Raw genomic sequence first — 17,128 nt, 5'->3', positions numbered from 1 at the left:
CTGTCAATAATTGATAGACAAAAAAATATTCTGCAAAATGGTTTGCAGCTGCATATAAATCCAGGTACTTTTGGGGTATTCTCCAAATGATATCAAGTGCAGCTTGGCTGACGTTTATGGATGTAATTCTCTGTTTTATTTTATAATTTAGAGGTGGTTTCATCATTTCAAAGATGGCCATGAATCCTTGGGAGATGAAGATGTTCTGGAAGACTATTGTCTGCAATTGTTGATTGGGAGTTGATTCCTATGAAGTGGGCAATCAATAACGATGCTTAATACACAGCAGAAGATATTTCTATAATCACCAACAGTACTAATTTGTCAGCTGTTATTAATATACCGGTATTAATCAATTTCAGCTCAGAAAGGTTTGTGCCAGATAGGTCCTGCATTTTGTGGATGACTGATCAAAAAGCAGATTTAGTTGAAATCACCAAACAGCTTTGTGGCAAATATGAAAATAGTGATGAAAGACATTTAAATGAGATTGTCAAAGTTAATGAAGCACAGAGTTTCTTCTTTTTAACCGAACTCAAGAGAAAATAATAAAGTTTGTATCGCAGAAAATGAGCCGAGACCACAAATCATTTGACATACAATCACCGTTGAGGGAGTTTTATATGTATTATTTTTTATGCTTAGGGCCCTGTCACTCAGGTACACATGCCTGACTCTGCTAGTGTCACTGTACATTTTTATGTCTCTAAAGTGTTGCCAAAAGTTGCAGAACACTACCAAACCACCCATTCATGCACCTGTACCTCAAGTCACGGCCAGCCCTAGGCTGATTGGACCAATTTGACCCAATCAGGCCCCATGCTCATAGGGGCCCCACACGTTAGTAATGTTTCAAAAATATATCTATGGAGAGAACGTAATTTAAAAGTGATGTAAGACAATTTTAAGTTCAATATCATATAAAACTTGTTTAAAAGTTTATTTCCAAATGCCATGCTCACAGGGGGCCCTACACGTAAATCCAAAAGGTTTAGCTTCAGTTGATTGGCTGAATCCTGTTACCAAAGATTCATTGAGGGGTAGATGATTTGAAGCTGCCTTTGGTTGGAAGTGTAGTTTTCAAGTATATGAACAACATACCAAACGTGAATACAAAATGGCATTTAATAAATGGATAATTAGCATGTCTTGAGATGCATGGGGTGTACTTTGAGGGAATGCACTGATGTACTTTTCACTAAAGAAGAATTTTGTTGTACAGTACACTAATATTAAGAACTTTTGAAATATTCAACATATGTGTAGATAAGTCACTGTATATTATTATTAGGGTGCAACCACTGCTTACCACATTGGGGGTTCTATCTTAACTGACAAGATCCCTGAACAGCATTTTAAGTTTTTCAGCACACTGTATTTAGTTGAAATTATTAAGCATGCTGATACATCATCATTAAATGATGTATCCCTTACCACAATGGGAGTCCTATCTTCAGTGTCAAGTTAACAGTTCAGTATTTTAATTTACCATCACAATTTTTGTTCTATAACTTTTGGAGATTTCTGGATGAAACATGGTACATGTATAATTGTATATCCTCATCATTAGCAGTTGTGTTGCATGCCACTTGGACAGCCTTATCTTCAAGGTCAACCATCTTCAATAGCAAATGTTTTGCATGCCATTTTTTATATATTCAAGGTCAGCCATCGTCAATAGCAAATGTGTTGCATACCATTTTTATATATTCAAGGTCAGCTATCATCATTAGCAGATGTGCTGCATACAGTGTACCATTTTTTTGAGTCATATCTTCAAAGTCAGCCATGATGATTAGCAGGTGTGTTGCATACCACTTGGACATTCTTATCTTCAAGGTCAACCATCATCATTAGCAGATGTGCTGCATACCATTTTGTTGAGTCGTGTCTTCAAGGTTAGCCATCATCATTAGCAGGTGTGTTGTATACCATTTTGAGAGTCTTCAAGGTCAAGAAGATAGTATGGTCAGTTCTTTGTTGTATCTTCCTTTTCACTCTAAGTTAGAGCCAGTTTACACTGGGTAATAAAGCTTGGTATGCTTACACATCATAACTAGATTTTGTGTAATGTTCCACATTTGGGATCAAATCTTTGGGATTGAAGTCACAGTAGATCACAGTAGTAAGGTTTTAGTCACATTTTTTCTTCTGTTCTTTAAGTTAAGAACTGTTTCAGATAAATGGGTGAAGCTTGAAATACATATTGTCACTAGAAGGTACATTGCTTTTAACATCTGTGGGCCTATCTTCAGTATTGAGGTCATGGGTCAGTATTTTAAGATTTTCTTTGTGTGCTTTACATCTTAAAAACTGTTTCAGATGCATTGTTGCTCCGTGAAGCAGTTATATGTCTGAATTAGATGGCATCTCATTTGTTACAGTTAAATTTCCTTAGATTCAAGGTCCAGTTCACTTCCCTTCTATTTACTTCTATTCTAATGCCCTTTGGGACAGAGCATTGACACTTCATTACTTTTGATGGTTGCCTAGTAACTTGAAAGCTCTGTCACTGAGGTAAGTATTATTTCATTTGCTGTTCTGGGCCATTTTTAAACACCACTACATTTAAGATAAGATGTTGATTAGCAGCCAGAAAATAAATTTTATAGGTGAAAAAAAGATAATTTGATATTCAGTGGGCAAAGATTAAAGATAAGCTAACAAACTGTTTGCCACTCAGTTTTTGATTTCTAATTTTAATTTTTTTTCTCCAGCTGGCACTCCACCAGATAGTCATTCACCACCTCATGATGTTGCCATAACAGGTATGCTATCACAAATTCCAAATCAAATAATCTAACAACATTGAGATAATCTCTGTCTGTTCCTCTGTCTGTTTGTCCATCTTCCATTTGATGCCTTTTGCACCTGAGGATGTAATTGACTATTGGTATACTTTGTGTATTTTACTTACTCATATGGTAGCCTATGCAAGATATTGTGTTTAGTTCTTTCCTCTTGGGACCGTGGTAGGTCAAAGGTCAATTGCAGACAGCTTTGACTGAGCTTTTTATCAGTAATGTAAGTAGACTTGTATTATAATAATGGATTACAGATTATGAACTTCATGGGTTGCTATTAAATTGGATTGAGTGGGTCCAAGGACTTATACAATATGTAATGGATTACAGATTATGAACTCCATGGGTTGCTATTAAATGGGATTGAGTGGGTCCAAGGACTTATACAATATGTAATGGATTACGGATTATGAACTCCCTGGGTTGCTATCAGATGGGATTGAGTGGGTCCAAGGACATGTACAATATGTAATGGATTACAGATTATGAACTCCATGGGTTGCTATCAGATGGGATTGAGTGGGTCCAAGGACTTGTACAATATGTACTGAATTACAGATTATGAACTCCCTGGGTTGCTATTAAATGGGATTGAGTGGGTTTAAGGTTGTACTGTATGTAATGAATTAGAGATTATGAACTCCCTGGGTTGCTATTAAATGGGATTGAGTGGGTCCAAGGACTTGTACAATATGTAATGGATTACAGATTATGAACTCCCTGGGTTGCTATTAAATGGGATTGAGTGGGTTTAAGGTTGTACTGTATGTAATGAGTTACAGATTATGAACTCCATGGGTTGCTATTAAATGGGATTGAGTGGGTCCAAGGACTTGTACAATATGTAATGGATTACAGATTATGAACTCCCTGGGTTGCTATTAAATGGGATTGAGTGGGTTTAAGGTTGTACCATATGTCATGAATTACAGATTATGAACTCCATGGGTTGCTATAAGATAGAATTGAGTGGGTCCAAGGACTTGTACAATATGTAATGGATTACAGATTATGATCTTCCTAAGTCACTATCAAATGAGGTTGATTGGGTTTAAACAACTTGTATTAAATGTAATGGATTACAGATTATGAACTCCCTAGGTTGCTATCAGCTGGAGTTGGTTTGGGTCTAAATTTATACTTTTAGATATCAATTACAGTCAATAAAAGCAAGAGGATTTTTTATGCTTATCCATCAAAGTTTCACAAATTTCACTTTAATGACCATGAGTAATCAAGTTACTACTTTCTTACCAATATTTCATCTCTGTTTATAGTAGAAATCAGGAAGAATTTCAGTTATGAATTGTTAAAATGTTTATACATTACGTTCTGTATATGGTCATATCCAGTCGCCACACAAAACAGTTATCACATGGTCATATTCTATTCTGTACAGTATTTTTGTTAGTTGCAGAAAAAAAACATTAAAATACAAGAAATATTTTTCAACGAGTAGCATTAATAATACTGAAAAAATCAAGAGTAAGTAACCATAATGTGCAACAATTGTTTTCATGCAATAACAGATGCAGACATTTTACTGTATTGATATCAGTTTTTAAATAAAATCCACACAGTAGTTACACCCATTTTAAAGCAACTAAGTGTTGAAAACCTGGTACCTAATCTTTATTCTTCTGGTAGATTTTTAATAAATAGAGGATATTTTCTGTTCCTATATTGATGCTGGATATGTTGTATCGTATGGTAACAAAAACATATTTTAATGAGTGGCAAAGCCTCAAGCTATAATATATAGGTTTTGGTACCACAAGATGAAATATATCCAATATTAACATAGGAAAAGAACATTTTCTTTTTATTATATAGCAGACTTGCTCCAGAATAGAATTTTAAAAGATTAAACTTGCTCCATGGTGCATCACTCACCCCCACCCCCTTTTTGGAAATTCACCTCACTTTCATAGCCAGATCTTATAATATATATCACTTACGAAAGCCGTAGGATTGGCTTGACATAATCTGTCGCATTATACATGTATTACATTTTTGTCATTTTGTAAACTACTGGACCCTGACTAAAAACAATGCATCACATTTTGTTTTTGTTGTCAAGGATTTTGTTTTTGTTGTCAAGGAAGTAAGTGGAAATAACTTCAGCGCGACACTTATGGCATATAGTCAGATTTCATTATCAAAGATTAATTTCTATATCAATATGCTGATATGTAAGTCAGTTTCTATTTATTGCTCACAACATGTTTTTGTTGTTGTTGCAGGTAAAACTTCTGTAGGTACACACAATCAAGCATCACATGGCATGATGGGAAATCTTATATTTTTTCACATTCAAAAATATAGGGATATTTTTTCACATGTGAAAATATAAGGATATATTTTTCACATGTGAGAATATAGGAATGAGAAAAAAATGAAATTTCACCAGTATGACTCCATATTACACACTGGATTGTATAATAAAACTGTCATTTATAAGCATTGTATTTTTTCAGACTCTTCTGTTCAAGCCAACAAGAATATTATGATTGTTGTGAAGCTGAACTTGACTTTATTGATGGCTGTATTTCCAAAGTAAAGTATTCACCTGCAATTTTATAAATCTTGACTTAGTATAAATAAAAGAAAACAGGACCACAAAAAGTGGAGCACCATTGGGTTGTTGTTCTTGTTGTAGGAATTAATTCCATTTTTCAACACAAGATAGGCTATACATGGTAGCCAGTGTAACTGGTGGAGGAAGAACCAGGGAACCCCAGGAAGAACCACTGATCCACAAGAAGGAGTAGCATTGGGCAAGAAAATATTAAGTGACATGCATTTTAACAAGTACATGTATGATTCTTATTAATTTATATTTGTTCACAATTTTTTTAAAAAAGAATTATATTTTTATTATAGATAATCTACTTCCAGATGGTCCAAGTCCTGCAGCATCTCAAGAAGAGGTCTCATTCAGTATGCTTCCTTTGATTTTTATTTTTAACCAGACCTTAGTCATTGTTGGATGTGTAACCTCCATAACTATGACAAGTTATGTCCTCCTACCTTAACTCAATGCTGTCCATCATAATTGGAGCATCATCAAAATATTTAACTTTCGAAGGTCGATTTCTTAAGGGTAGTCTAGGTGCACACAGAACACCAACAGGAAAAATCCATTGGCTGGGTCAAGTTTCAAAACCTGCCAGGCAGGTGCACTTCACCAGGAGCATGCCCAACTGGGCATTCTTTTTTCACTGAATTATTTCACTGTATTGTTAATTATATTGATCACATGCCTGTTGTATATTGGTTGTCTATCCTAATCTTGCACAGATTTGCTGTCACTACTCCTCCTAAATTACGTCGAGGATTGCCATGAAAATAGAAGACTATTAAGAATGGGGCAGGGGGCAGGCGTATAATGTACTGTTCATTGGTCAATGAAATAAGTATCCAAATGATCATGTACATAAACTTTTTATTCCCCTAGTATGTAATATGGTGGAATACAGGTATCTTTTTGTCAGTTTGTAATCTGTCTCTAATCATTTTGGTTTCCAGACTATAACTCCCAAACCGTTCTTTACTTCCCCATCGCTGCTAAACTATTTGATTAAGAGTTCAGATGTGCTTTTATCTACTCAAAGTTCTTCATTTTAGATATATTTTTGCTTTTGTTCATTTATCAGTCTATCCCTTCTTTATGTACACTTTCACTTCTGGATGGCCTCAGGTGATCGAGTGGTATAAGGTACTCACCTTTACAGATCACTTACATCTCACATGTGTCCAAGTGGATTTAAGCCTCAACCTCTGCCATTTCGAGTATGTGAAAAAGCTTGCCAGTAGCTTCCCATGGGTTGGTGGTTCTTCTCGGGAGGTTTTCTAAGTCATTCTTCCACCATGTATAGCCTATCATGTGCTGAAAAATGGCATTTAACCAACAACATTATTTCTGGAGCAAAACTATAAGATATCTCTGTGATATTTGGTGGACATATTAGACTAATCATGGAGATATGGTGCCGCTTGGACATCCAATATGGCCACAGTGGCCATCTTGAAAATCATATCACTACACTTTCTACATGGATAGTCATATCGGCATGGAGTTTTCACTAAATGATATGGTCACTAGTTGGTCCTAAATCTAAATGAAAATGGTTTTGATCTTATGTCCAATATGGCTGCCACATCAGTCTTCTTAACAATCTTACCCTACACCTACTGAAGACTTAATATGATGTCCATCTGGTCCTGAACTAAAATGGTGCTGATCTGAAGTTCATTATGACCACCAAAGTAGCCATTTGACAATCCTATTATCACTACTCCTTCTGAACAGAAAGTCATACTGTCATAGGATTTGCACCAGAAGACTTTGTATGATGCATAGTTAGTCCTAAATGAAAATGGTACCAATCTGATATCTGGTTTGGTTGTTACAGTGGCTAGTTTTAAAATCTTGCTATCACTGCTTCTTCTGAATTAATGCTCAACATGGGGCTTTCACTTAAAGAATTCTTATTTTATTTGTTGATCCTAGATTAAACTGGTTCTGATCTGCTATCCAATATGTGGCCATCTTGAAAATCTAGTTTTCACTACTTCTCTTAAATGGCAAGTCATTTTGACAAGGAGTTTTCATCTGAAGAATTCATATGGTGTCTAGTTGGTCCTAAATGAAAATGACTAATCCTTATTAAGGCTATCATGGTGGCTATCTTACAAATATTCTTATCTTTACTCCTCCCCAATGGATGGTATATCAGAATGGGGTTCTGACATATAGACTTCTTATGTAACCTAGTTGGTCATAAATGCAAATGGTGCCAGTCATACAGCCAATATGATTACTAGGACAGCTCGCTTGAAATCGAATCATCACTACTACACCTGAATGGATGATCATTATGAAATGGGGTGTTGAACAAGAGACTTTTAATTATGTCTACTGTATTCTAGATGAAAATGGTGCCAATCTGACTGCCAATATATCCTCCAGAGCAGCTAATTTGAAACTTTTATTGTCACTAAATATCAGATATTGTTTCAGTACTCATCGGTTAAAAGGAAGATATGGTGTTATCCTAAATCACTGAAAATTATTTTTGCTCAGTAACGCATCAGTTCCTTTAATGGACTTTTGTTAAAATATTCATTCAAATTTTTCTTCATCCATCAATCCATTATTCAAAATTTTGTTATGGAGCAACACTCCAAAACCATTTAGGATATCAGTCTGAAATTTGGTACACATTTTAAAACTAGTGATTCCGAAGTAATTATGCCATTTGCTGTTCACAATTCTCCAGTTTAGAATATTTGTAACATTTTTGATCTGTTTGTTCCTCATTCATCCACCAACCACACCTAAATTTTAGAAGCAAAACTCATCATGGTTATTATTTTCCAGTATAATTTATAAATATGAATTTCCTATAATTAAATCTTCCACGATAATTGTCTTAATGTAGCAGACATTTTAGTGGGGCTGGAGGTTGTATACAAGTCCATCTTATTTATATATGAGATGGGGATATAGCTGTGGTGATGTCCATTTGTCTGTCCATCTACAATTTTCATTTGAAGCATAACTCTCAAACCATTTAAGATATTTCAAGCAGACTTGTTACAATAGAGATGCTCTTTGATGCTAAGTATTGTCCTATTTTTAGCTGACCTGGCCAATATCCTGTAGTGAACTTATGGTGTGACCCCTTGTCCGTCATCCATTGTTTGTCCATATTGTATCATTATATTTGGTTTGTAGGCTAATATTATCATAATTTCGGATGAATTCAACTGTGAGTGATGTCTATGCATGTTAATGAGGTGATCTTCCATCCGATTCGGTTGAATTTGTGAACACTCTAGAGATCTTATTTCTAATAATGTTTTGATCAGATATGGAATGTAAGCTTGTATCATATTATTATTATATTGTATTATACTAAGCTGGTGAATGCAGCATTAAATTTGTGCATCAAAACTGTCCCCTGCTCCCTTAAGAAAAACTGATATTTTTTATTGGTGCAGTCAGCCACATGTATTATACTTCTCTGTTTCTTTGTATGTATTTAAAAAAAATTATGCATTAGCTTCATTATATTTCCTTCCTTTTTCCATATTTATCACTTAGTATTGTATGTAATGCTGAGTTTGGAGAGGGAGGTAACTGTGTTTTGTTGTTGTTGTTATAGAGTTTAATGCCATTTTTGACCACAAGAGAGGCTATACATGGTGGACAGTATTAATGGTGCAGGAAGAACCCGGGAAAATCCCTGGAAAGAACCACCGACCCACAAGAAGCTACTGGAAAGCTTTCTCACATATACACATTGGCTGAGCCTGAGACTCGAACCCACACAGACAGAGGTGAGATGGTAGTGATCTGTGATGGAGAGCGCTTTAGACCACTCGGCCAATCGGGGCCCCAACAGTGTTTTGTACCTCAATGTGAGAACTGTTTACTTCATGACAAAGTAGCATATTTTGGAGTTAACTTACTAAATATGGGAATATAATGGGGACCATAATGTATTTTCTTTCTCTTTCTGTAGGTATCAAATTTTTCACCCCTATTTTTATGAATATTATTCACATTTCAGTACAGACACACAGAAACAATTGCATAACATGTCAACATGCATTCATAAAAGTAATTTAACTCCACAGGAGCAGATAGACTTCAGAGGAATTATACATAAACATACTGTTGTGAATGGTGTATCTTGTGACTTTGATTATGAGTGACTACCAAATATATTAATGACATGATCTTCCATCTGATGGGCTGAGTTTGTGAAAGCTCTGGTGTCCATATCTCTAATCAGATTTTGGTTTGTAGGCTTCAAACCTCAGGATCTCACATCAGTGAGTATTAATGAGTTTGATAATGAGTGAGAGCCATGAATATTAATGAGTTTGATAATGAGCAAGAGCCATGCATATTAATGATATTGATAATGATTGAGAGTCATGCACATTAATGAGTTTGACAGTGAATGAGATCCATGCATATTAATGAGTTTGATAATGAGCATGACCCATGCATATTAATGAGTTTGATAATGAGAGACATGCATATTAATGAGTTGATGAGTGAGAGCCATGCATGTTAATGAGTTTGATAATGAGTGAGACCCATGCATATTAATGAGTTTGATAATGAGCAAGAGCCATGCATATTAATGATATTGATAATGATTGAGAGCCATGCACATTAATGAGTTTGACAGTGAATGAGATCCATGCATATTAATGAGTTTGATAATGAGCATGAGCCATGCATATTAATGAGTTTGATAATGAGAGACATGCATATTAATGAGTTGAGTGAGAACCATGCATGTTAATGAGTTTGATAATGAGTGCGACCCATGCATATTAATGAGTTTGATAATGAGTGAGACCCATGCATATTAATGGTTTGATAATCAGCAAGAGCCATGAATATTAATGATTCTGATAATAAGCAAGCGTTATGCATATTAATGAGTTTGATAATGAGTGAGATCCATGAATATTAATGAGTTTGATAATGAGCAAGAACCATGCATATTAATGAGTTCGATAATGAGTGATAGCCATGCATATTAATGAGTTTGTTAATGAGAGACATGCATATTAATGAGTTGATGAGTGAGAGCCATGCATATTAATGAGTTTGATAATGAGTGAGAACCATGCATATTAATGAGTTTGAGAATGAGTGAGAGCCATGCATACTAATGAGTTTGATAATCAGCAAGAGCCATGAATATTAATGATTTTGATAATGAGCAAGCGCTATGCATATTAATAAGTTTGATAATGAGTGAGAGCCATGCATATTAATGAGTTTGATAATAAGCAAAAATCATGCATGTTAATGAGTTTGATAATGTGCAAGAACCATGCATATTAATGGGGGCCCCGAGTGGCCGAGTGGTCTAAAGCGCTCTTCTTTACGGATCACTGCCATCTCACCTCTGTCTGCGGCGGTTCGAGTCCAAGATTCAGCCAATGTGGGCATGTGAGAAAGCTTGCCAGTAGCTTCTCGTGGGTCGGTGGTTCTTTCCAGGGTTTTCCGGGTTCTTCCTCCACCATTAATACTGGCCGCCATGTATAGCCTATCTTGTGCTGAAAAATGGCGTTAAACCCCACAACAACAACAACAACAGCATATTAATGTTCTAGATAATGAGTGATAGCCATGCATATTAATGAGTTTGTTAATGAGTAACATGCATATTAATGAGTTGATGAGTGAGAGCCATGCATATTAATGAGTTTGATAATGGGTGAGAGCCGTGCATACTAATGAGTTTGATAATGAGCAAAAATCATGCATGTTAATGAGTTTGATAATGAGTGAGACCCATGCATATTAATGAGTTTGATAATGAGTGAGAGCCATGCATACTAATGAGTTTGATAATGAGCAAAAATCATGCATGTTAATTAGTTTGATAATGTGCAAGAACCATGCATATTAATGTGCTAGATAATGAGTGATAGCCATGCATATTAATGAGTTTGTTAATGAGTAACATGCATATTAATGAGTTGATGAGTGAGATCCATGCATATTAATGAGTTTGATAATGAGTTGGAGCCATGCATATTAATGAGTTTGATAATGAGTGAGAGCTATGCATATTAATGAGTTTGATAATGAGTACAATCAATAAATAAGTTTTTTTTATAAAAAAAAAAACAAAAAACAAATATAAATTTTTTTTTTATGAATACAAATTCTTACACTATATCAGTCAACAAAGTGTTCGTCAACTGCATAAGTTGCAAGTTTCAGTACCTTATTAAAGAAGATAGCTGCAAACAGCATGACAAAGTATGCTGCATACAGGACGAATAGCTTGGAGTTTTCTTTGTCAATTACACCTGATGGTAACCTTTTACCTAAAAGATATTGTAGTTGCAGCTCATCTTCTGCATTAAATAACATAATGTGCAGGCTCAGTGGAAATTTATCAGTAAGGAAATCACAGAAAGAGTTTCTAAAATTCGACATATAAGGACAACTAACACAACAATGAAGTATCAAGTCTGTATAAACATTCCCACATCTAATACACGTATCAAGCTGTGTTTGAGGAACAGCAGCCCATAGTTTAGCTACATATGTAAATACCTTAGTGTGTTGTCTGGTTCTAGCCGACTGCCACACTGAGGCAGATCATAAGTATTCGTGTATCGAAGAGAATCTATCAAAATCTGCTTGATTAGACATACGAACTCTCCAGAGGCTATTTTCAAGACCAACCATTTCTTGTCCTTACAATTTCTTTCCAATTATGTTTATCTGGAATTTCAGAATGATGCAAATAATCAGTTAGATACCCGAGCAAGTCAAACTTCTTTGAGGTATAATATAAATTTGAAATTAACCCGTAGCTTGACATGCATCTGCTCAAAATGAAGTGAAATAATGCAACGTTAAACACACGTTTAGTACGTACATTGTTAGGCATCAAACACAATCTGTGTAAAAACATCAATTTTCTTCTATCAATTTCGGACTGCGCTGATGTCCATCCTAGCATTCCCAGGGCAATGTCTGATCTTTTTAATTACATTTGCAGCAACCAAAGGATTTAGACCATTCGGTTTAATGCCAATACCAAACAGACCGCGAAAAGATTTTTTTCTTTCTTGCATGCATCGAGTATTGCATCATGCGACGTCAGCTTTGAGTTAATCCGGTGACCCAGGTGTGTAGCCGAGTCAGTAACCGTCAAACATGATGGGCCAAGATACCATTTCATATTGATATAATTCTTGTATTGGGGACCGAAAATGATAATGTATGACTTTGTGACACTTGTTACTGTAGTCGTATGCTATATCTAAAGCTTTTGTAGATTGCTAGGATATATAGCCAAAAGTGAAATGTCATCAGCTAGGGTTGGATTTCCCACAGCTAAGGATCCCATCTTTGCTCCAAATCCACTATTTTCTAACTGTAGCAGCAAGTCATTTATAAATATTGTGTACATCAAGGTTGACAAAACACCCCCTTGTCTCACTCCTTGGCCAATTGAGAACCAATCTGAAAATTGGCCATTTACAAGAACTTTACTCTGTAATTTTGTATACATGTTAAAAAATATCAAAAGGGATTTACCCGTAATTCCCAACATGAATAATTTAAAAAGCAGTCCTTTGTGCCACACGGTATCAAATGCCTTTTTTGTATCAAGAAAAGCAGCAAAAACCTATGAACCCATGTTTACATTATATTGTACTGATTGCAACAGCACAAAACTCACTGTTGTGCAGCCTAAACCTTTTTGGTAACCATGTTGTTGTGAACTGGGTATGCTAGAATTAGTATCTTTGAGCCAAGTTATCAAACGTTCATGAATAATTTTCTCAAAGGTTTTGTAGATAACAGGCAGTAAAGTAACAGGCCTGTAACTTTCGAGGGAGTTCTTTGATTTTCTGTTACCTTTGTACAGTGGTATTACTAACCCTTTTTTTGCAATCTACAGGTATGTAAGATTGATCAGTCATCCGAGTAAATAAAATTGTCATACACTCGATGAGGTAGTCGCTGCCATAGATCAAATGTTCATTGCAAATTTGATCATGGCCGGATGCTTTTGATTTCTTTAGACTTTTAATGATTTCTCTTACTTCGTTTAAACTGATACTGGTCTCTAAGGCCTTGATATGGCTTACTCCGTCCTGTAGACCCCGATTTAATTCTCTCTCTATAAATTCATAAAAGTTTCCATCAAAACTATGGTTAAAATTCAGCATGTGAATGTCCTCATAGTATCTGGCAAAGCCATTTGTGATGGAATCATCATCACGGACACCGACTCCATCTGTTGATAGTTCCTGACAAAAATTTATATTGTTCCCTCTCTTAACGTTGATCATTTTCCAAAAGTGTCTTACATCGCATTCATGTGCTTTTTTAATTTCTTCATACACCTCCCCCATATATTTTTCCACAGCCAGTTTTTGAACGTTTCTAAAGTCTCTCTTCTTATCTTTATATTCTCTGTAAGAATTATAGTGACTACCCCTTGATCTTCCCTCATTTATCCAAGAATACCTAGCTTGTCTTTGAAGTTTATGTGCTTCTTTGAGTTCATTTGACCAGTATGGTTTGGCATGATAATTGAATTTAGACTTTGGAAGTGCGATGTCGCTTGACTGCTGTATTGCATTAACAATGTGCCCGTAAAAGCTATCAACATTGTCCGAAATAGTATCTATATCTAAAGTTTTCAGGCAAAGGTTCAGCTCAGATTGATATTGTTTCAAGATATCAGCATTTAATGTATTCCAGGCTATGTTGTTTCTCTTCATAGACTGTCTGAAGTCTCTCCCACAGGTCACTGTACGAAGGGAAGTAAGGATAGGGAGGTGGTCAGATATCACGTGCTCTTCGTGATCTGAAACAATGTGCACACTCCGTAATCTACCTATGCATTGATCCAACAGTACAAAATGATCAAGCATCGTTCGTTATTAATGATTTTGATAATGAGCAAGATCCATCCATATTTATAAATTTGATAATGAGTAAGAGCCATGCATATTAATGAATTTGATAATGAATGTGATTCATGAATATTAATGATTTTGATAATGCGCAAGAGCCATTCATATTAATGAGTTTGATAATGAGTGAGATCTATGCATATTAGAGTTTGATAATGACTGAGAGCCATGCATACTAATGAGTTTGATAATGAGTGAGAGCCATGCATATAAATGAGTTTGATAATGAGTGAGAACCATGCATATTAATGATTATTATAAAGAGAGAGAATTATGCATATTAATGAGTTTGATAATCACCAAGAGCCATATATATTAATGAGTTTGATAATGAGTGACAGCCATACATAGTAATGAGTTTGATAGTGAATGAGAGCCATGCATATTAATGAGTTTGATAGTGAATGAGAGCCATGCATATTAATGAGTTTGATAATGAGCAAGAGCCATTCATATTAATGACTTTGATAATGAGTGGGATTCTTGCATATTATTGAGTTTGATAATGGCAGAGAGCCACGCATATTAATGAGTTTGATAATGAGTGAGATTAATGCATATTAATGAGTTTGATAATGAGTGAGAGCCATGCATACTAATGAGTTTGATAATGAGCAAGAGCCATGAACATTAATGATTTTGATAATGAGCAAGAGCTATGCATATTAATGAGTTTGATAATGAGTGAGAGCCATGCATACTAATGAGCTTGATAATGAGCAAAAATCATGCATGTTAATGAGTTTGATAATGTTTAAGAACCATGCATATTAATGTGTTAGATAATGAGTGATAGCCATGCATATTAATGAGTTTGTTAATGAGTAACATGCATATTAATGAGTTGATGAGTGAGAGCTATGCATATTAATGAGTTTGATAATGAGTGAGATCCATGTATATTAATGAATTTGACAATGAGCAAGAGCCATTCATATTAATGAGTTTGATAATGAGTGAGGTCCATGCATATTAATGAGTTTTATAATGAGAGACGTGCATATTAATGAGTTGATGAGTGAGAGCCATACATATTAATGTGCTTGATAATGAGTGAGGGTCATGCATATTAATGAGTTTGTTAATGACAGATATGCATATTAATGAGTTGATGAGTGAGAGCCATGCATATTAATGAGTTTGTTAATGAGTGAGAGCCATGCATATTAATGAGTTTGAGAATGAGCAATAGCCATGAATATTAATGATTTTGATAATGAACAAGATCCATCCATATTAATGAGTTTGATAATGAATGTGATCAATGAATATTAACGATTTTGATAATGAGTGAGATCCATGCATATTATTGAGTTTGATAATGACTGAGAGCAATGCATACTAATGAGTTTGATAATGAGTGAGATCCATGCATATTAATGAGTTTGATAATGAGTTGGAGCCATGCATATTAATGAGTTTGATAATGAATGAGAGCCATGCATATTAATGAGTTTGATAATGAGTGAGAACCATGAATATTAATGAATTTGATAATGAGCAGGATCCATTCATATTAATGAGTTTGATAATGAGTGAGGTCCATGCATATTAAGGAGTTTGGTAATGAATGAGAGCTTTCCATATTAATGAGTTTGATAATGTGTGAGAGCCATGAATATTAATGAATTTGATAATGAGCAGGAGCCATGCATATTGATGCGCTTGATAATGAGTGAGGGCCATGCATGTTAACGAGTTTGATAATGTCCAAGAACCATGCATATTAATGTTTTTGATAATGAGTGAGAGCCATGCATATTAATGAGTTTGTTAATGAGTGAGAGCCATGCGTACTAATGAGTTTGATAATGAGCAAGATTTTTGAATATTAATGATTTTGATAATGAGCAAGAGCTATGCATATTAATGAGTTTGATAATGAGTAATAACCATGCATATTAATGAGTGTGTTAATGAGAGACATGCATATTAATGAGTTGATGAGTGAGAACCATGCGTATTAATGAGTTTGATAATGAATGAGATCCATACATATTATTGAGTTTGATAATGACTGAGACCCATGCATATTCATGAGTTTGATAATGAGTGAGATCCATGCATATTAATGAGTTTGATAATGAGATCCATGCATATTAATGAGTTTGATAATGAGTGAGAACCATGCATATTAATTATTTTGATAATGAGTGAGAGCCATGCATATTAATGAGTTTGATAATGAGTGAGATATTTGCAAATCCGTTTGATAATTAGCAAGAGCCATGCATATTATTGAGTTTGATAATGAGTGAGGTCCATGCATATTAATGAGTTTGATAATGAGCAAGAGCCATGTATATTAATGTGTTAAATAATGAGTGAGACCCATGCTTATTAATGAGTTTGATAATGAGTTACAGCCATGCATATTATTGAGCTTGATAATGAGTGAGTCCCATGCATATTTGATGAGTTTGATTATATGTGAGAGCCATGCATATTAATGAGTTTGGTAATGAGTGAGAGCCATGCATATTAATGAATTTGATAATTAATTAGGGTCATGTATATTAATGAACTTGATTATGAGTGAGATCCATGCATATTAATGAGTTTAATAATGAGCAAGAGCCATACATATTAATGTCTTTGATAATGAGTGAGAGCCATGCATATTAATGAGTTTGATAATCAGTGATACCCATGCATATTAATGATTTGGATAATGAGCAAGAGCCATGCATATTAATGAGTTTGATAATGAGTGAGAGCCATGCATATTAATGAGGATCCAGTCAGTTTGGATTCATGGTATTTAGATTATCTGCTTATCCACTAAACTGTATTTACCGGAAGCAGGAGGTTGTGGGTTCGATCCCTGACTGAGTCAT

At 34.9% G+C, this 17,128-nt stretch overlaps 1 protein-coding gene across 2 annotated transcripts in view; it reads left to right on the top strand.

The window, feature by feature from the left end:
- The window catches only part of LOC149782103 (uncharacterized), a 69,295-nt gene that overhangs the window by 40,245 nt on the left and 11,922 nt on the right, over nucleotides 1–17,128 (top strand). The window contains exons 11-12 of one of the 2 annotated variants that reach the window (XM_089933545.1): nucleotides 2,718–2,768; nucleotides 5,703–5,744. In XM_089933545.1, the coding sequence (XP_089789671.1) occupies nucleotides 2,718–2,768; nucleotides 5,703–5,744 (93 nt within the window). Of the gene's footprint in view, nucleotides 1–2,717; nucleotides 2,769–5,687; nucleotides 5,745–17,128 lie in introns of both variants that reach the window. The other variant, XM_089933544.1, reaches the window with a different exon arrangement.

This window comes from Sinohyriopsis cumingii, chromosome 15 (assembly GCF_028554795.1).
Source record: "Sinohyriopsis cumingii isolate HCF-2022 chromosome 15, ASM2855479v2, whole genome shotgun sequence".
Classification (NCBI taxonomy): domain Eukaryota; kingdom Metazoa; phylum Mollusca; class Bivalvia; order Unionida; family Unionidae; genus Sinohyriopsis; species Sinohyriopsis cumingii.
This window is presented reverse-complemented; position numbering and strand designations above follow the sequence as displayed.